We start from the raw sequence: 21040 nt of genomic DNA, 5'->3' as shown, positions 1-21040 counted from the left end.
TAATGCACTGATTAATGTTTATCATTATTTAGGGTGATCCAGGAGAGGACGGAAAAGCTGTAAGCATTTTTTAATTTGCATTTTTATTTGTTTTTTCATGTATTTACTTTATTTTGTTTTGATTTAGTGGCTGATTTTTAAAATATTTGTCATTTTGTCTTAGGGTCCATCGGGCCCTAGAGGTTTCCCAGGAACTCCAGGAAGTTCTGGTCCCAAAGGACAAAAGGTGAAGAAAAGATTAGATTAAGATGGATGGATGTCAGGAGGACATGTCCATCGCTGAGGCTGATGGGATACGCAAATTGACACATTGACAATAATGTGATTTATTGATAAAGATACATATTAATTAACTAATTAATGTAATACAATGAACCCTTATTGCAAAACAGTAAGACTCAGCACAGTTTGAGTCAACATGATAGAAAACCATATAAAGTAATGGATGAAAAATAACAGGAAACATGATATAATGACATTAGTTATTCTAAAGTAGACTGAAATGAGATCCAGTGTACTTGATATTTTTATATTTTGGGGATCTAACTTCAGAAATGAGATATAATAGTTATAATTATTTTCATTAGCCCAGAAAAACCCAGACAGGACTAAACAAAACAACCACTAGTTCCAGTGAGGACCTGCTGTGTTTTTGCCACCACAGGGGAAGGCAGGGTGGGAGGGGTAGATGCCACTAAATATTCCACTCACAGCCTTTAAACATTTGTTTACAGTTCATTTTATTATTTCTTCATTCTTCCAGGGTGAGCGTGGAGACGGACCACCAGGACCCAGAGGTCCCCCAGGACCACCAGGACCTCCTGGACCAGGCACCGGTGACCGCCCCGTACGTCTTCAGTTACCCACACCCTTTTCTATCTGCATTTAATTTATACGGTTGTACTTAGTGAATTATTTTCTTTTGTCAGACATTTTTTGACATGGAGGGCTCAGGATTCCCAGACCTGGACAAAATACGGGTGCGTTGATTCTTACGTAAACTGGTTTAGATTCATGAAGTTATAGAACTGTTGTGCGATAATGTCATGTTTCATTGTCTAGGGCCCCCGTGGTCCTCCGGGCCCCCCTGGTCCCCCTGGCCCTCCTGGTACATCAGTGGCAATCGGGGCCAATGGTCCAATAGCCGTTGGACCTCCTGGACCCCCTGGACTGGATGGAGCCCCTGGTCTACCAGTGGGTATCTGTAGTTGGTTGAACCATGGGGTGATGCTGAGATTCACATTAGATGGTTTTTAGTGGATAAAAAAAAAATCTTTTGTTTTGTGTGTAATTTCAGGGTCCTCCTGGTCCTCCTGGTCTACCGGGCCGACCTGGAGCCACAGGAGTGAAGGTGAGAATGTACTGGTTCATGTAGACCAGTGTTTTTCAACCTTGGGGTCAGGACCCCACGTGGGGTCGCTTGGAATTCAAATGGGATCGCCTGAAATTTCTAGTAACTGATGAAAATAAAAATAAAAACATACTAATAAAATACGTATAGCGAGTTGACAGAGACAATCCCAAACATAAAAGATAAACTGTGAAGCTGAAACTGCAGCACTGTGGTTCTGTTTATCTGTCAAATGTTCGTTGTGGTCAGTTTCAGATGCTGCAGCTCTTTCATAATTCATAGTTTGAGTTCTAGTTTGTTCAGTATTAATTGTCAGCCTTGTAAATCACAGGTGGACTGACTGGACATATCCTGACCAAGGAAAATAAAATTCTCACTTTGTGCAGTAATCTACACCTGGATTTTCTGCCTCCGTCTATAATAATATACATTACATAGACTAAATGTCATCCAAAATTAACATTTATTTGAAACATAGTATAGCAAACTATTACATGATCAAAAACAAATTAGTTTTAGCAACAAAAAAAAAGTCTCCATTTTGAATGTCTGGGGTCGGCAGAAATTTGTGATGTTAAAATAGGGTCACAAGACAAAAAAGTTTAGAAACCACTGATGTCGATAGTCTGTGTCTTGTACTGACTAATAAAATAATAGTCATTTGGTTTGTTATAGTTATCTGACCGTGTGCTTTTAATATAACCACAGTTTCTCAGTATTATTTCACTGTTCTCATGCATTTTCTTATTCAATATCTAACTTAAGGTAATATCTTTAACTTTGGCCCAAACATACACTTTATTTATGTTTACATGTTTTGTTTGGGTTCATTAGGCCGTTTAGGATAAGCACAAAGCAGCAACAGTTTTTACTTAAGACACTTTTTAAATATATTAAAAGAAGGAGATTTTTTTTTATTTTTTTTATGAGTTTTCAATCTCATTCCAGACCTGTGGACCCCTACATGCTACACTAAAGCTGGTACACTCCAGCTTATGCTTTTTCCCACTTAATAATGGTTTTCTTTTAGTGTTATGTCCGTGAGAAGGAAAGGACACTGAGAGGAATGAGATGGAAAAGTCGGACATTTAATTTGTGTACTACATTATACATAGCACCTCCTGTCCTAGTACTTTCAAACATTCCATTTTAAATGTATTATGTTTATTCTGTTGTTTTACTTGGTATTTTTATTTCACTGTTTTCAATGGTACAGCTGTTTTTATGTCTTTTTAATCTATTCTTGTATTTTAGTCTGTCATTTTACTTTTTTTATTATTCTGTACGACACTGTTTTTAATTGTACAGCAGCTTTATGTCTTTAATCTATTCTTGTACTTTATTCTTTTATTTTGCTTTTTCCCCTGTAAGTCGCTTTAGAAAAAAGTGTCTGCCAAATGCATAAATGTAAATGATTCAACCATTGTGTGAACTGTTGCACTCTAGGTATAAAAGAGAGGATCTTCATCAGTACAATAGTCAAAATGTTTCCATATTGAACCTTTGAAATTGCCCAAAACCAACCTGAATGAATAAGTGAACGCGTTTTAAAAACCCTTTGAATGTCTTTTTTTCCAGGGTGACACTGGAGACCTTGGTCTTCCAGGAGCAGCTGGAGAAAAAGTAAGTTACGCCTGTTTTTTTTGTTTTTTGTTTTGTTTTTAGCCTGTGCTCCAATGGTAATCTTTAAAAAAAAAAAAATCACAAATCCAGATTTTCTTCATGATTTGACTTTCTCCATGGGGCCTGTGCATCCAGATAGATTTGTCTCCTCCGTGTTTGCTTCCCTCTAGCAAGAGACACAAGACTCCAACTTTTTCACGGGCCTCTTCTCTTACTTTACTCCTGGGTCACAGGTATCTGGTCTCTGCTTCGGTGCTTTTCTCACCTTTGCCAAAGCCTCCATCTGTTTCCATTTCTAACCATATTGTTCTGAAAATCAAACTTCTTCTCAGTTCTCTATCTTTATTCAGAGGTGATAAAAGTGCAAATGTTCTGTCCTTCAGTAGAAGAATCCATATTTATGCAGAAGTACAATTGCAGATTCATCTCTTTAATTTGAGCAAAAGTACAAATGTCTCAAGTCAGATTTTAAAGGACAGTTTCTAGTGGTTGTTTCTGTGCAAAGGGATCAGAACCAAATTAAACCATCGTGACTTTAAATCAAATGGAAACAACAAACTGAAAATAATGGACATTAACTTCACTCTGATCCAGACTTCTGTCACTGTCATGTCTTTTCATTGCTTTAACCTGTTTTCATCATATGTTTTGTATAATTTGTGTATTGTCGCATTTTGATTGCATTGTTTTTACACCATTTTTTACGTAACATTTAGGCTTTTGTCTTATGTCTAAGTTTTTTGTTTTGCATTAAATTTTTTTTTGCAAAATCCATGTCATTTTTTGTCTTATATCCATTACTTTTTTGTCTTCCTTTTTAAATCATTTTGCATTATTTTTATGGCATTTAGTCTTATCGTTTTTTGTTGTAGCTTTTTTTTTTTTTTTTTTTGTAAAATCTGTCATTTTTTTGTCTTCTATCCATTACTTTTTTTGTTTTCCTTTTTAAATCATTTTGCATCATTTTTTTTTTTTTTTTACATTTTAGTCTTCCAGTTTTTTGTGTTTTGTCCACATATTTTTTGTCTTTTTTCCTTTTCTGTCATGTCCTTTATTTTGTCTTTTTTTGTTATTTTATATTATTTTCATCTTTTTACACTTGTTGCATCCTTTTGCATCATTTGTGCACCATTTTTTCCATCATTTGTCTTGTCTTTTACATAATTTTTCATCTTTTTAGTCACATTTAATACACCAGGGGATCTTTTGCATCTATTGATTCATCCATCTAAGTTTAATTTGTCTGGACATTGTGAAGGCGTCCAATGAAGCACAATAAAAAAAAGTCCCTCATTGCATTAAAACAAATGTAATGGGCATGTTTTGCAAATGGAAAGAGAAGAAATTATTGATATTTGTGTTAAAATTTAGGAAATAAAACAAAAACTGAGACATACAGATACCTGAAAACTCTACTGAAGTACAGTATTGAAGTATTTGTACTTGTTTATTATCTCTGAGTAAATGCATTAAAAGCCCAGTTAACTCTTATCGACGTTCAACTCTGCATGAATCTTTCCTTCTTGTTTGCCTCTTCCTCCTGCTGCAGCAGTATTTTACAGAACACTAAACCCTCTTTCTAACCTCAGGGTTCTCAGGGCGACCCAGGAAATCCAGGCAACCCGGGACAGACTGGACTGGCAGGGCTTCCAGGTCCAATGGGACCAGTTGGACCTCCAGGGCCACCGGGACCACCAGGACCCCCCTATGGCTACGTGAGTGGAATTCTGTGCATACAGAAGCACGAAGGCTAACGTCACACACTGATCCCTTTACTCCTGACTTTAACAGGATGGATATGAGGGCAACAACGGCCTACCTGGTCTCAGAGGACCACCCGGACCACAGGTATTAACTCTGTCGGTTACACTGTTCAGTCTGTTGTTGCTTTAATGCACTTTTTAATCCTGTTGTGTGTTGTGTCTTCCAGGGCCCACCGGGTATTGCAGGTCTACCAGTAAGTACAGAGTCTGGGGGGAGTTTGTCATAGTTGAACAGTATTTATATGGTTTTAGCTTTTTTTTTTTTTTTTTAAACACATATCTTTAGAGATTTTAACACATTACATATATTTTCTGACATGATTTGATAATATTTTGTGGGTCTCTTTGAACTTAAAAGTGTTTTTTTAATGATCGTTTCCAGGGTAAACCAGGTTTACCAGGCAGCCATGGAAATAAAGGAGCAGAAGGACCACGGGGCCCAACTGGGATTGCAGGTCTGGACGGGTTTCCTGGACAACCGGTAGGATGGGATGCTTTTGTGACACTAAAAATATCAGCAGTACACACTCTTCTTTAAGAACTGACTTTTCCATCTGTCATACCAACATTAATATGTACTTCTTTACACTAATGGAGTTGTTGGTGTCATTGTTAGGGTGAAAAAGGAGACCGAGGAGAAAAAGGAGAGAGGGTGAGTTATGAGTGTTTTCATTAATCTGTAAAATAATTGTGTTTTAAGGGGATTAGATCAGATCAAAGGGTTTATTTGTCTTATGTCTTTTATTGCATTTAAAATTATTTGAATTGAGTTTTGCACTGTTAATACGGCCGCCCCTGTAAAAAATGATTTGAAACACCCTGAAATATCTCATAAGACATTTATTGATGCCTTAGGGATTATTAAGAAGTGGTTTTAAGTAAATAAAAAATCTCAGAAAAATTTCATGTTTAAGATCACATGGTATACCATCTATGTCCATTTAATCAGACTTCTGTAGTGGTGTTTTACCTCCTTTGTTTGAATTTTAACAGTGGTTTTCATTTTGTGGCGTATCATCTGAGGTTTTGGTGATGAAGTCTTTATCTGAGACAATATCTACAATCTGCATCCAGGACTTAATTTAACTTCAAGTGCAACTCATGTGGATCAGCAATTAATTTGAATGAAGAGAAATCATGCAAAGCGTGTATATCGTCATGATATAAACAATACACAAAAACATTTTACTGGTAAAAATCCATTTCAAAAAATTAAAAAATAATAATAATAATTCCACTCACCATCCAAAGTTTTTTTTTTTCTTTTTTTTTTTCTACATGGAGACTTAAAACCTTAAAAATTCAATTAAAGCTTGTACCTACCTCAGTGGCTCACAGTGATAAGATGCTAATCTGATGAATCAAGGACCAGGGTTCAAGTCCTGTGTCAGATAGTACTGTTTTAAAGTCCACCACCCAAAGCAGAGACATAAAACCTCAAGAATGACTCCAACTTTGCAGTTCTCTCAGTAGTTCACCCTGATAAGATGTTTGCCAGGTACTAGCTGGTCCTTGGTTCAAGTCTCATGATATTTTAAAAACAAGGGCAGAAAAAAACAATAAATACAACTTCCAACACAACATTAACAACTATCAGATAGTTCAGTGGTCTAAGTGACATAGTTCACTTTCCACACCTGGAGATTGCTGGTTCAATACCCCAAATCAACAGGTGTTCTTTTCTGTGTTTTCAAGAACAAAATAAACACAATAAATACAAGTTCGAGCTCAGTGTTGCTAACTTACAGATAGCTCAGTGGTTCAATTCTGAATCAGTTGTCATAACCTTATCGTTCTGAGGTTGCAGGATCAAAACCCCTCTGGTGAAGTTACCAACAAATTTTTCCCCAAAAAATAAGGGGAGAAGTCAATAATAACTAATAAAAGTTCATTGATCTAAAACTGGTACAGGACAAAAGCAGTAGCAAAAAAAAAGACTGCAAAAATATATGCAGGTAATACAACAAACCTGTGACAGCACTGTGAACATCAGTGTTCATGGATAAAAGAGAGAAACAGATGAATGAACCAAATCAAATCCAATTTGATTTATCTGGCACCAAGTCCTAACAAAAGTAATGTCAGGACACTTGACGTTCAGAGCTGGTGTCGACCAGACTCTGTCACATGGGTGGTGTAGTGGTGAGCTTTTTGTCTCAGAGACTTCATGTCACTGATGGTCTGGTTCAGTTCCCCTTCCTGAGGTCTCAGATCCAAAGGCCGAGACCCTGGTTGGAAATACAGCAGAGTCTGGACTCAGAGTTCAAGTTTACAGGTCTTATGTGCAAAAAAAAACTCTTAAATCAACAAATCAGCTGTAGCACAGTGGTTAAGGACTAGGGAGCATGTCACATACCCCTACAATTTTTGAGATCGTGGGTTCAAATCCCACATCGGGATCTATTTTTTCAAAATTTCATTCCATTCTCGCTGCTCCAGGTTTCTGGTTTGTGCATTTCTTATACGTGTAAATTAAAAACTAAAATCCTGACCTGAGGTTTAGCTCAGTGGTTTAAGCATTGGGCAAAAGTGACGACCTCACTAAAGATTTGAAGGTTGCAAGATCAAATCCCACTCCAGCACATGTTTTACACCCAAAAAATAGAAGAGTGGAAAGAAACTGAATAAATACAACTTCCAACTCAGTAACATCAGCAGACAGATAGCTCTGTGGTTAAAAACTGGTACAAAGCTCATTCTCTGTACCAAAAGATCAGCAGTTCAATACCCAGGGAGAACATACATGCTTTTCTGTTTTCAGGTCCAAAAAAACCACACTAAATACAAGTTCTAGCTCTTCATTAGTAGCTCACAGATAGCTCAGTGGTAAGGTCGGTGGTGTTAAGAGAACTGACTACTGTGAGGCTGGCCGGTAGTTCGAATCCAAGGCTTGGTGAATGATGTTGGAAGAAAACTAGGGGATCTTAAAATACTTTTTTATAAAATTTTTTTTTGAAAAAACAAGGGGAAAAAAAGAGGTGCTGCACCCCCCCTCTCCAGACCCAAGAAATGTTATTTCTTACCCACATGGAGCAAGAAATAACATAACTTGAGTCAAAGGCCAGCAAAACCTGGAAGAAACACAAGACAAAAAGTTAAAGTAAAAATAAGGTACAACAAAAATACAAACACAACAAGCATCACTAATACTACAAATTCTGCAAAACAGAAAACAGCAGCAAAATGAGCAAAGCAACGGACTCAAACAGCAATAGCTAATGTTAAAAGGACAAGCAATAATGTCACAAAAAACAACACAACTACCAGACACCCCAGAAATACAACTGGGGGGGCTCACCAACGACAAAATGAAATTTGTAACAGTAAAACATTACAACTCCATCTACCAATCAAATCAACACTGTTTATCATCTCCTGCTCCATAACCCCTCCCTGACAGATGTGCAGAACCTCGGAGGGGTCCAGGCCCCCTCCGTCCCTCCCTCGCCACCACACTCGGTACCCAGCCCTCACGAGTCTCGAACCTTCAACCTGCCGATGACAGGCGGCCGTACAAGAGCCAAGGACGAAACCCCTAAGCTACCGAATACCGAGGCACTGAGAGGTTCTGCGTGACAGCTTTTCACACCACTGAACAGAACATGTGCCTCCACAACAAAACAAATAAACCATTCGACAAAAATATGACAAAATCTGTTTAACACAGTCGGCTTTTAGACAGCAACGATCGCTGAGACATTAACACATAAAACCTCAAGCCTCTTCAAAACAGAAAACAAAATTTAATTCCATGTAACCATACGGAGTGTCAGGAATAAATGCACCAACAGTCAACCTGAACTATGTCTAAATTAAAAACCAAATTAAATAAATGGGATAGGAAGAACCACCATTTCACAAACTACAGACCTGTTTCAGCACTACCAATTACAGACTCAGTAGAGGAAATCACCAATTCAATAGATCAGAAACATCCCACAGCTGGAGGATTCACTGACCTCTAAAGAGCTTTTCAATATAAAGATCAAATATCTCACCCAGCAGCTCCAGAAGGTCTATATGATGGTTCTCCATTTCCAGGACTTCATCCACTGAGGCAGGAAATCTACAAGTGTGACAAAAAAAAATTACTGACATTATTTTAACATCCTACAGAGAACACATGTAATGATAAAAACCATCTATTTATTGTAATATTTATTTGTCTAGTCGATATAAAGGACAATACAAATTATTTCTGGCAAATACAAAGCAATTCACAATGAACTCAAATAAACTCAAACTTAATAAACGCTAAACTAATCTCTTTGTGAACTTCTCTTTAAATAATTTTTCCCAAAATCAAGATCTGAATTTCACACAAAGTAGAATGTAATAAAGACTAAATATCTCACCCAGCAGCATTAGCTCAGTGGTGTTATCGGTTCTGTATGATGGTCTTCCATTTCATCATCTCATCCACTGACACAGCAAAACTCCAACTGTGATAAATAAATAACAGTACGCTGTTGATTTAATCATCCTACATAGATGGATGTGATGATAGAGATGATATTTTGCTTACCAAATGGATTTAACATATATTTGAACATATACCATGTAATATGACAGTCCATACTGGCACTGGAAGTGTCATTCCTTTAGTAGTCCATGGGTCACTGCGGCTCATCTCCATCACTGTCCTCATGGTGTTGCATTCACTGACTACACCTCAATATAAACACACACACATTTTCAAATTAGACAGGGGGATTAGTTAGAGATTATTTTAAAAATCAGTCTAATTCAATGTGATTCAAAGAGAGGTAACTGTATATACAGTGAAGAGAATACCACCAGGAGTACAGAGCGGTGCGGACCGCCGCCAGGGGAAGTGAAAACCAAACTTATCACTCATTTCTCTTTTCTCTTCCTGCTGAAGCTAAACTTTTAAACCTTACTTGCGAAAACACTGCAATATTAGTATCACAGTAGTGTTGCCTCTGTTGTCTCCATGTTTGTTATTGCTGCCTTTCTTCTTCTTCTTCTTCTCAAAAAAACTTTACTCTTCTTCGTGGTATTTGTCCAGTATGGTTAATTCAGAGCGGCGCCCCCTGGTGGATTAATTGAGAAACGCTCATTCCAACACATTAAATGTCAGTAGCAGCACTTTGTTCCAGTCAGACTAATGACAACAACAGTAAAGCACATTTACAAAAGGAACAAACAACTGGAATGGGATTATTAAGCACTCGTATCGGTACTCGGTATCGGCAAGTACTCAAATGTAAGTACTCGCACTCGGTCTGGAAAAAAGTGGTATCGGTGCATCCCTAGTTTTAAGTCACTACTTTGGGTGGTGGGCTTTAAAACACTTTGAGAAGCATGAGACTTGAACGCAGGATCATTTGCGATCTTCCAAACATCTTACCAGACGAAGCTACAGAGGCAAATGCATACTGTGTGTTTTGAAGATGGAAAGGTTTCAGAGTGAACTTTAAAAGACTTCTGCTCATATGGGCCTTGAAACCTGGTCCCTTTATCGCATTGACAGGCTTCTAAACCTGTGGCATGATCAGCATGCGCACAGCTGTACATTGTACAGGGGTTGGACAAAATAATGGAAACACCTTCACCTCAAGATGATAATGCCCCAATCCATACAGCTAGAATTGTTAAAGAATGGCATGAGGAACATTCTAATGAAGTTGAGCATCTCGTATGGCCGGCACAGTCCCCAGACCTCAACATTATTGAGCATTTATGGTCAGTTTTAGAGATTCAAGTAAGACGTCGATTTCCACCGCCATCGTCTCTAAAAGAGTTGGAGTGTATTCTAACTGAAGAATGGCTTAAGATTCCTTTGGAAACAATTCACAAGTTGTATGAATCAGTACCTCGGAGAACTGAGGCTGTAATTGCCGCAAAAGGCGGACCTACACCATATTAAATTATATTTTGTTGATTTTTTAAGGTGTTTCCATTATTTTGTCCAACCCCTGTATATAGAGGGTATGCACATGATGTCACCGCTGGCAGAAGTCACCGCGGTTCCACCCACTGAGTGGCAAAAAGAGGGAGATGAGTGGCAACGTTGGCTTCAATACTGTCTAAACTGAAGAACAATTTTTAATAAAAAATTGGGGAAGAGCTGTTGTGCGATTGATTGTATGAATAGGTTTGAAAAGCAGTCGGAGCTATCGTTTTACAGACACCGAAAGACACAGAAAAGAGAAGTGGATGGATCCACAAATCCAGGAAACCAAACCTAGATCTGTGAATCCTGTTTGGTGTCAGGTAACATTCATTTATGCTGTATTTTTGGGTCAAATCAGACCTTAAATGACGTATTGTTTTGGCTAACGTTACTTCTTAGTAAAGCTCTTGGTTTCATAATTAGATCTTTCATGGTTCTTGTCTTCATTTTGTGATTCTGAACCTTGTCCTCCTACAGGATTAGTAAACTAACTTAAAATGAGGCTAACCCAGTTTTTCAAATACGGGGGAACTGGAGCATAAAGCTACAACAGAGTATTAGGATCACCTAAGAAAATAAAAACACTTATCACGACAAGTATAAAGTCATAAAATATCGATATAAAACCTGTAATTTTATGTTAATAAAGTAGAATACAAAAAGAATCACAATGTTATGAGAATAATGTCGTAGTTATAAAAAAAGAAACTCATAATTTAACAAAAATGTAATTCGTTTATGAGATTAAAGTCGTCATATTCCGACAATAAAGCCATAATATTACCAGAATAATGAAACCACGTATATTTGTTTTAGGTCAAAATAGCACTGATCCCCTCCACCCTGGATGTCAGGATACTCCATTTCTGTCCACATGTCAATTTTCATGGACCACTTGTGCTTTGGTAGCTTGTACGGATCCATGTCCAGTCCAATTGCCCTTCATTCATTCATGTCACTCAGTCTGACTAAAAGGGGCGTGGCCCAAGGGGGGAAGTGATGTATGTGCATATCCTCTATAGCTTTTTTCTTTTTTGTCTTTATTTTTGATTTTGCACTTCCTTTGCTCTTGTGTGCTTTTGTACTTTCCCTGCTGTAAACCTGGAATTTCCCCTTGTGGGACTAATAAAGGCATGTCTTATCTTATACCACCCGGAGCCACTGGACCACACACAAAACTTAACTAATTTTGAGAACACTTTGAAATACCTCTGGATGGCCATTTTTAGTTACTCAGAAAGCTTTGAGCAAATTTGAAACATTGTCAAAATTTGCTAAGTTGTAATTAAATACTCGGCCACCAGTGGGCACTGATGAACCCCCTGACAAATGGTCTGAAACACCCTTAACCCAGAAAGACCCAGTGTTACTTTTGTGGCAGTTTCAAAATATTTTTTTCCTCTATATTTAACTTTTGATTTTGCACAATTTATTATGACATTATCTTCTGTATTTTGCATTTTTTTCAGTAAAAATCAGATATTTTCCTGTGTTTAATTTGCTGATCATGTAGATATTCATAAAAGTTCAGATTAAAGTTGAGGGTCATTCCATCAAAAACAGAAAACTAAGGAAAAAGTGACTTTTTCAACAAAATATATCTTTAACTGAACATAAACCCAGTGTGTCCATCCACTGTCACTGATCCACCTCCATGGGTTTTACTGGTGAATCAATGTAGAAGATGACGGTGTTTCCATGGTAACTATGGAGCCTCTGAATGTCCAAATGGGTCATATCTGATGACCATGAAAAGATGATAAACTGCATTTTACACCAATTATTTACATGTATTGATAGGATTAGTGGATCAACAGGTATTAAACAGTTTAGATCAGTAGATGGTTTTGGTCGTCGGTGGATGTTTGGGTCTTTACAGGTTAAATAATTCACAAGATCTTTATTGATGCCTTTTGGATTATCAGAAATAGTTTTAAGTAAATTAAAAACATTTTAAGAGTGAATGTGAGAGTGGTTGTTTTCTCTCTATGTCAGCCCTGTGATGAACTGGTGACATGTCCAGGGTGTACCCCGCCTTCGCCCACAAGTAGCTGGGATAGGCTTCAGAGACCCCAATGACTCTAGTGAGGATAAAGCGGGTTCAGAAAATGAATGAATGAATAAAAACATTTTACCAAAATGTAATTTTTCGACCACTGGGGGGCGTTGACTGATCTACATCTGTGTTGGCATCTCTCTTGGTGTCATATCTTTCCACATCATGTTTGTTGATGAACCCAGTTCAGATGCACAGCTGTTTGTAACTTCAACCCTCTTTATTGATCACAAATTGAAGGTGTTTTCCATTGAATACAGTAACAGGCCAGTATTATTTTTATCCGGTACAAATCTTTGTTTTTAATCATGTACTATAATATTCCTTGCCTTCCAGTCATTTTAAGTGTAATATTTTAACATTTCACATCCTACAATACTGGGTAGACACTGCTGTTGACATTTACCTTTGTTCTTTCTTTATTTGTGGTTTTGTGCAGGGTCTGCCAGGGCGGGAGGGTGGCCCACCTGGACCTCCAGGGCCTCCTGGACCTCCAGGACGGATCGTCCACCAACCAACAGGAGATGTGAGTCAGAGGTCCAGCTCTAAATGTATTGGATGCACTGACTTAAATGTGTTGAATGACATTAACCCTCACCCAAAGGCCTGCTTAATCCCTCATCCACTAACTGACTGTTGTTCAGTTTCTCATATTTACTAATCATCACTCCCTGCTCGATTACTCATGCACATGCACACTAACGACCCTAACTTTGTCTTGCTGTAGTATAACGACGTATATTGGAACGAAGGGTGGGAGGTGAGTGCACACCCTTTGGTCCCCTAACTCCTCTCACTACACTTACAGTTATTCTCTTGTTTGAGTGAAAAACGTGCCTTTTTATGTTATTTATTTCTTATTTTCATCTTTGTAGGGAACAGCTGGTCTCCCAGGTCGAGCAGGTTTCCCGGTATGTATTATTTAGTCTGATAAGTTTGTGAAAATCCAATAAATCCAAAACATATGGATGTTCTAAATGTTTTCAATGTAGGGCCCAGTGGGAGCAAAGGGAGAAAAAGGAGATAGAGGTCCTGAGGGATATGCACCCAAGGTACGAAAATCTGCTTTATTCATGTGATTGGATGATACTGATGAAAAGCAGCTGCTTTTTACTTCAATACAAATGCCGCTTTTCTTTACGTTTTCTTCCTTCCATTCTTTTTTTGGGGAGTTTGCTTGACTGTGCTTTTATCTCTACACATTTTACAAGACAGAATAAAAACATCATAGACATCATAACCTATAAATAAAGACAACTCCATTTTTCACTTGACTTAGTTTAAAATCAAGTTACATTTAAAATAAAAATATGTAAACGTTTACATTTAAGAAGAGAATAACCTGAAAAAACTGAAATTTCTAAAGAAAAATAAGTGCAACTTTAACAATATTATGCCTCAGCTTATGATTACAACTTATAGATCACAGTGGAAAAAAAGTACTGAACCATGAAATGTCTTAAGTGCAATTTCAAGAATATTCTGCCTGTTACTGAATGTTTTGTATATTTGTAGAGCCACTCTGTTCAATAAGTTGTAATGAACATGTGTTAATAATAAGCCGAGGCACAATATTGTTAAAATTTCACAGATTTTTCTTAAACTTCAGGTTGTTCATGTTATCCACATTTTTTTAAAGGATACTTTGCAGATGTAAACATTAGCATCATGTAATTTCATTTTTTTTACTGTTATTATTTTACTGGTCCGGGCCCCTGAACTAAAATGACTCTTGACAGCCCTGATTGAAAGTAACTGTCAAGAAAAAATAAGACTGATATTGAATACAGATGCTGGGAGGATCAGTTGCAATTACATAAAATCTAATTTTTCATAAATAATGTCAAATAATTATGTGTGTGTGTGTGTTTATGTGTGTGTGTGTGTGTATATATATATATATATATATATATACACACACACACACACACATATATATATATATATATATATATATATACATATATATATATATATATATATATATATATATATATATATATATATATATATATATATATATATATATATCTGTGTGTGGTGTTATATTATGAAATAGATTGCAGGAGGAACAAGGAATGTTCAAACATAAACCAGTTTAAAAACACTTATAAGAAAATGTTTTTCACAAGATATTGGGATGAGGGTTACTAATTGTCGCCATTTGTTCACTTTTATATGTATAAAAGAGTAATGTAAAAGGAAGAGTGAGATAAATATATATTATTATTTTATGGAGAAGGTGCCAGATTAAATAAGTTGCACTTCTTCCCATCCTTTTCCAGGCATGTAAATCAAACTGTTGTGCTGTTTTTCTTTTGAAGATTGCCGTGATTGTTGATTTTTGTATTATTTCTGTTTTACTTGTTCACATATATTTTACATGTCATTGCATGTTCAGAATAAATCACTAAATTCCTTTCCTTTTGTGTGATTTAAGATCTGCTGTATTGTTCGGAGTAAATGTGTGAAGTTCACTGTTTGTTCAGGGGGAGAAAGGAGAACCTGGAATCATCCTGGGACCGGATGGCAGACCCATGTACCTGGGTGGCCTGGCTGGAAAACAGGTGAACGCCTCAGCGCACTGACCTTCTGCATCTATGATAAACGGACTCTAAATAAGTGTCTAATGTGTGTGTTCACAGGGGGACATGGGGCCTCCTGGTCCTGAGGGGCCTCCAGTATGTACCACTTAGACTTCCTACTCTCATGTTTTGTTTTTTTTTTGTTTTTTTTTTTAACAATGTCTCATCTTCTTTTGTGTTTTTCCCTCAGGGTCCTTATGGTCCACAGGGGCCTAAAGGAGAGATTGGGTTCCCAGGTAGACCAGTAAGTATGTTTTGATATTATTAAATATCAGATTATGTCATATAAAAAAACAGGTTCATGAAAGACATAGGTACTAATAAATGTCCACTGGCTTATTACGGCAAAAAAAGAAATTAATTTTGAGAGAATAATATTCTGACAAAACAGCTGTAAATGTATAAGAATGTGAATATTCTCTGCATACATTTTCACACATACTCTCCATATACAACTTCACTTACTACATTTTTCTTATATTAGTTTTTCTCATAAACTTGTGACTTGATTGAGAATTTAGGAGTTTTTTGCCCGCAAAAGTATGACTTCATATTCTCAGGGAGTACTTGAAATCTGCAAACTTGCAAATTTCAGTGTTTTGTGTAAATTTGTCACTTTAAATAATTTCAGATTTTCTCACATTTATGGTTTTATAATGTTTCGAACGGTTGTATTAGTAGGGGAGGTTTTTTTATTGTAAATTTGTGACTTTCCTATTGTGATTTTTTTTGTAGATTTGTCTCATAATATTTGAAGTTCTTTCATATAATTTTTTTTTTTTTTGCTACTTTTTCAGCATATAAATGCACCATTTAAATTACGGATGAGCTTCAATTCATTTACTTGTAAATTTAGCAGTTTAATCTCAATGTTCGTCTTGTTCACTCAAATGTTTTACTTTAATCTGCCTGTTACGTATTTGTCCAAAATTTCATTTATTTTTTTTATTTCCAAATTTCAACCAAATGTTTTTTTTCCCCCACTTTACTTCATTCTGGGCACATAAGTTTTGTTGATGTATTTTTACAGGGTCGTCCAGGCCTGAACGGAGCCAAAGGAGAGAAAGGAGACTCAGGCAGTGGAAGTGGATATGGTTACCCTGTGAGAATCACCCATTATTTATGGCCCTTACCTTTGAAGCATCTTCATATATAATTAGTCTGTTTACTCACAGTAATCAATATTTGCTGTATTCTAGGGTCCTCCAGGTCCACCAGGCCCCCCCGGACCTCCTGGTCCTGTCGACAGACTCAGAGTGAGTCCGAATTAATCCACTTAATAAATCACTTTTTTGGAACATAGTAATTTGAGGGAAATGTAATAATAAAAAAAAATAGGGATAAAGTTAATGTGAGTTGTCATCATCCATTGTGTTTCAGGGCTATGATGACTATTCCAGATATCAAACTGGAGGTGAGGTTAAAATAAATACATTGTCTTGTTTCATCTTTTCTGTCATTGTAGGATATGTATTAATGGATTTGCTAGTTTCCTGTTCTTGCTCCATTTAGGCTGAAACTGATGGTAGTGTTGGGAAGAGGTACAATGATGCAAAATATAAATAATAGATTGTTCCGCTAAAATTCATTAGAACAAGTATTTGTACTTGTACTTTCCACCTCTGCACACTGCAGCAGCAGTGTATAATTTCTCATATATCCATTCTGATATATTTCATTTCTTTCCTTTCATTTTTAGCTTCTAAAGGGGAGAAAGGTGAACCAGGAATCCCAGGTCTACCAGGTACCTCCTCAGTTCTATCTGCACAGAAAACCTGAACTGTGTGATGTTTTTCATTAGCATGCGGACAGATTGAAAACTGACTCTTGTACTTTTGATCCAGGTGACGGCTCAAACTTTGACATTCATACTTACATGGTAAGGGATACTAAAATAAATAAATTATATATATATATATATATATATATATATATATATATATATATACACACACACACACACATACATATATATATATATATATGAGTACGTTTTAGAAGTGTGGTTCTAGAATACTTAACTCGGTGTTGGAATAGTTTCCTAAATGTGTCCTAATGTTCATCTGTCTAGAGTTACCTCAAGGGTGAACCTGGAACTCCAGGCTTTAAAGGAGAAAAAGGTGAGCCAGGTGGGGGTTATTATGACCCCCGGTATGGAGGAAATGGATTTGGAGCTCCAGGAGTGCCCGGACCACCGGTAAATTTACACCTGATATATGATTTTTATTGTGGTCTAAATTATCATCTCAAATCTGAATCTAAATATTTTTCTTTCCATTTAGGGTCCTAAAGGAGATGCCATCATTGGGCCACAAGGGCCTCCGGGGCCACCTGGTCCACCAGGAAGAGGCTATGATGGTCAGCCTGGACCACCAGGACCTCCTGGACCTCCAGGCCCATTCCTATCAGGAACTTCCAGAGGCACACAGAGTGAGTTCATTTCACAACAGCTGCCAAAATATTCAATACGATGTAACGTCTTTGTCTTACCTGGGGTCATGTGACTGTTTTGAATGACAGCCATTAGTATACCTGGACCCCCGGGACCACCTGGGGCACCTGGTTTACCTGGACACTCGTCAGGGGTGAGTAAATGTATTAAAGCTTTAATTACATTAATAACAATAATAACAATAATAATAATAATAATAATATGAAACCTTTAACATGTGACCAAATGAAAGACCATACACTCAATAAAATTACACATTTTATTTGAATATTGTTGGAAACATTCAATCTAATGTGTCCATAAAATATGTGATAGACCTTATCATTCTTAATCATTTTTGTGTTGAAACGTTGCATGTCATCAGCTTCCTAATAAGTTAGTTTTTCAGATTTTCAGGAAACACAAAAATCTTTGATGATTTAGGCAAAAAAAAAAGATATGAGCAATTATTTTTGGACAGTGGAGATATTAGAACCAAACAATACAAAATACACTCCTTCCCCTCCTACACAATCCCAGCATACCCAACACTATGATGAAGCACAGAAGACAACACCAGAATGTCAGTAGATTAAACATTTACAGTTGACTCAAGGTAAAGTCTTCGCATGATGAGTGTAGTTTAATAAGTGACTCATGAGTCAGTTTAGTCAGATCAACAACAAAACCACCATTAAATAACTCATCTCACAAAAGAGATATGACTCATTTGAAAACTTTCCACTAATAATACAGTATTATGGTCTTTCATGTAAATAGTCACTCATTAATAACTAGGGGACGTTTGCAAAGAAACACTGTTCCTGGTCATGAGGCTGATGTGTTCTTGTGTGTTTGTAGGTGACAATACTGAGGTCCTACGACACCATGACGGCCACGGCCAGACGGCAGCCTGAAGGCTCCCTGGTCTACATCCTGGACCAGACAGACCTCTACTTACGGGTCCGAGATGGAGTCCGCCAAGTCCAGGTTAAATACCACACTCCTGCATGAGTCTGCGGGGGGGGGGGGGGGGCAGGCAGGCAGGGGGGCAGTCAGTCATTCAGTCAGTCAGTCAGTCAGAGGGAGAGAGAGCGAGAGCGAGAGAGAGTCAGTCAGAGAGGGAGAGAGAGAGGGAGTCAGTCAGAGAGGGAGAGAGAGAGAGACAGAGAGAGAGTCAGTCAGTCAGTCAGTGGGAGTCAGTCAGTCAGAGGGGGAGAGAGAGAGGGAGAGAGAGAGAGAGTCAGTCAGTCACGGGGGAGAGAGAGAGAGTCAGTCAGTCAGAGGGAGTCTGTCAGTCAGAGGGGGAGAGAGAGAGTCAGAAGGAGTCAGTCAGTCAGTCAGTCAGAGGGGGAGAGAGAGAGAGAGTCAGAGGGAGTTAGTCAGTCAGCCAGTCAGAGGGAGAGAGAGAGAGTCAGTCAGTCAGAGAGAGAGAGAGACAGTCAGTCAGTAAGTCAGAGGGAGTCAGTCGGGGGGGGGAGTCAGTCAGTCAGAGGGGGAGAGAGAGAGGGAGAGGGAGAGAGAGAGAGAGAGAGGGAGAGAGCGAGAGAGAGTCAGTCAGTCAGAGGGAGTCAGTCAGAGGGGGAGAGAGAGAGAGAGAGAGACAGTCAGTCAGTCAGAGGGAGTTTGTCAGTCAGAAGGAGAGAGAGAGAGACAGTCAGTCAGTCAGAGGGAGTTTGTCAGTCAGAAGGAGAGAGAGAGAGACAGTCAGTCAGTCAGAGGGAGTCAGTCAGTCAGAGGGAGAGAGAGAGAGAGAGACACAGTCAGTCAGATGGAGTCAGTCAGTCAGAGGGGGAGAGGGAGAGAGTCAGTCAGTCAGTCAGAGGGAGTCGGAGAGAGAGAGAGAGAGAGAGAGAGAGTCAGTCAGAGGGAGAGAGAGAGTCAGTCAGTCCGTCGGAGTGAGTCAGTCAGTCAGAGGGGGAGAGAGACAGAGAGAGTCAGTCAGTCAGTCAGTCAGTCAGAGGGACTCAGAGAGCGCGAGTCAGTCAGTCAGAGGGAGTCGGAGAGAGAGAAAGAGACAGTCAGTCAGTCAGAGGGAGTGAGTCAGTCAGAATGAGTCAGTCAGTCAGAGGGGGAGAGAGAGTCAGTCAGTCAGAGGGAGTCAGTCAGAGAGAGAGAGAGAGACAGTCAGTCAGAGGGAGAGAGAAAGAGAGAAAGAGAGAGTCAGTCAGTCAGTCAGAGGGAGTCAGTCAGAAAGAGAGACAGTCAGTCAGAGGGAGAGAGAAAGAGAGAAAGAGAGAGTCAGTCAGTCAGTCAGAGGAAGTCAGTCAGTCGTGGGGAGAGAGAGAGTCAGTCAGTCAGAGAGAGAGAGAGAGAGAGAAAGAATCAGTCAGTCAGTCAGAGGGAGAGAGAGAGGGAGTCAGTCAGAGGGAGAGAGAGAGAGAAACAGAGAGTCAGTCAGTCAGTCAGTGAGAGAGAGAGACAGTCAGTCAGTCAGTCAGAGGGAGAGAGAGAGGGAGTCAGTCAGAGGGAGTCAGAGCGAGAGCTAGAGAGTCAGTCAGTCAGTCAGTGAGAGAGAGAGAGAGACAGTCAGTCAGTTAGTCAGTCAGAGAGAGAGTCAGTCAGTCAGTCAGAGGGAGGGAGGGAGAGAGGGAGGGAGAGAGAGAGAGAGAGCCAGTCAGTCAGAGGGAGTCAGTCAGTCAGAGAGAGACAGTCAGTCAGTCAGTCAGAGGGAGTCAGTCAGAGAGAGAGAGAGAGCGAGCCAGTCAGAGGGAGTCAGTCAGTCAGAGAGAGAGTCCGTCAGCCAGTCAGTGAAAGAGAGAGTGTCAGTCAGTCTACACAGTAACTCACTTCTAACCCACTGTAGGACCAATACCATGACACAATTTTTTCCTACAATGAAATTCAGTTTTTTGCTGACAAGCAAAATAAAATCTTGGGGGGAAAAAACATGAAAAAAACTTCTCTTTACACACAAAACATACTGAAGCTGTGGCCCAAAAACTAGCAGTACAGACCGTACAATTGGCTACCTGTACTGCTGCACCCCTAGTAGAACCAGTACTTTAAATGGTATAATTAACTGAAAATGAGACAATGTAAAAATGGACAATAGAGGCTGTATTACATGCATAAGGCAATGTCTTGGCAAAATACAAAAGCAGAGTAAATTGATAATAAATGCATAGTTAAACATTAATAAATGCAAAGTAACGGATGCATTAAATCCATAATAAGTACATACTTAACTGATAACTGCATGATAAAGGATGCACTCAAGTAACTATGATATAATTAACTGTTAATAAGTGCATGATAACATATGTTTGAATCTTAATACAGCACCAGCTCACTAAGATAGAAAAGGCTAAATA

The 21040-nt window shown here is 38.4% G+C and overlaps 1 protein-coding gene across 1 annotated transcript in view; it reads left to right on the top strand.

The window, feature by feature from the left end:
- Positions 1 to 21040, top strand: part of LOC115430742 (collagen alpha-1(XVIII) chain-like) — a 64678-nt gene that overhangs the window by 39396 nt on the left and 4242 nt on the right. The window contains exons 9-37 of the mRNA XM_030150935.1: positions 33 to 59; positions 164 to 226; positions 764 to 847; positions 930 to 980; positions 1063 to 1194; positions 1298 to 1351; positions 2930 to 2974; positions 3145 to 3207; positions 4564 to 4689; positions 4766 to 4822; positions 4905 to 4931; positions 5120 to 5218; positions 5354 to 5389; positions 13150 to 13236; positions 13438 to 13470; positions 13586 to 13621; positions 13703 to 13762; positions 15200 to 15277; positions 15356 to 15391; positions 15486 to 15539; positions 16326 to 16397; positions 16495 to 16551; positions 16676 to 16709; positions 16995 to 17039; positions 17140 to 17174; positions 17367 to 17492; positions 17578 to 17725; positions 17816 to 17880; positions 18588 to 18716. Of these exons, the coding sequence (XP_030006795.1) occupies positions 33 to 59; positions 164 to 226; positions 764 to 847; positions 930 to 980; positions 1063 to 1194; positions 1298 to 1351; positions 2930 to 2974; positions 3145 to 3207; positions 4564 to 4689; positions 4766 to 4822; positions 4905 to 4931; positions 5120 to 5218; positions 5354 to 5389; positions 13150 to 13236; positions 13438 to 13470; positions 13586 to 13621; positions 13703 to 13762; positions 15200 to 15277; positions 15356 to 15391; positions 15486 to 15539; positions 16326 to 16397; positions 16495 to 16551; positions 16676 to 16709; positions 16995 to 17039; positions 17140 to 17174; positions 17367 to 17492; positions 17578 to 17725; positions 17816 to 17880; positions 18588 to 18716 (1959 nt within the window). The remainder of the gene's footprint in view (positions 1 to 32; positions 60 to 163; positions 227 to 763; positions 848 to 929; positions 981 to 1062; positions 1195 to 1297; positions 1352 to 2929; positions 2975 to 3144; positions 3208 to 4563; positions 4690 to 4765; positions 4823 to 4904; positions 4932 to 5119; positions 5219 to 5353; positions 5390 to 13149; positions 13237 to 13437; positions 13471 to 13585; positions 13622 to 13702; positions 13763 to 15199; positions 15278 to 15355; positions 15392 to 15485; positions 15540 to 16325; positions 16398 to 16494; positions 16552 to 16675; positions 16710 to 16994; positions 17040 to 17139; positions 17175 to 17366; positions 17493 to 17577; positions 17726 to 17815; positions 17881 to 18587; positions 18717 to 21040) is intronic.

The sequence above is a fragment of the Sphaeramia orbicularis genome, chromosome 2 (assembly GCF_902148855.1).
Source record: "Sphaeramia orbicularis chromosome 2, fSphaOr1.1, whole genome shotgun sequence".
NCBI lineage: Eukaryota > Metazoa > Chordata > Actinopteri > Kurtiformes > Apogonidae > Sphaeramia > Sphaeramia orbicularis.
This window is presented reverse-complemented; position numbering and strand designations above follow the sequence as displayed.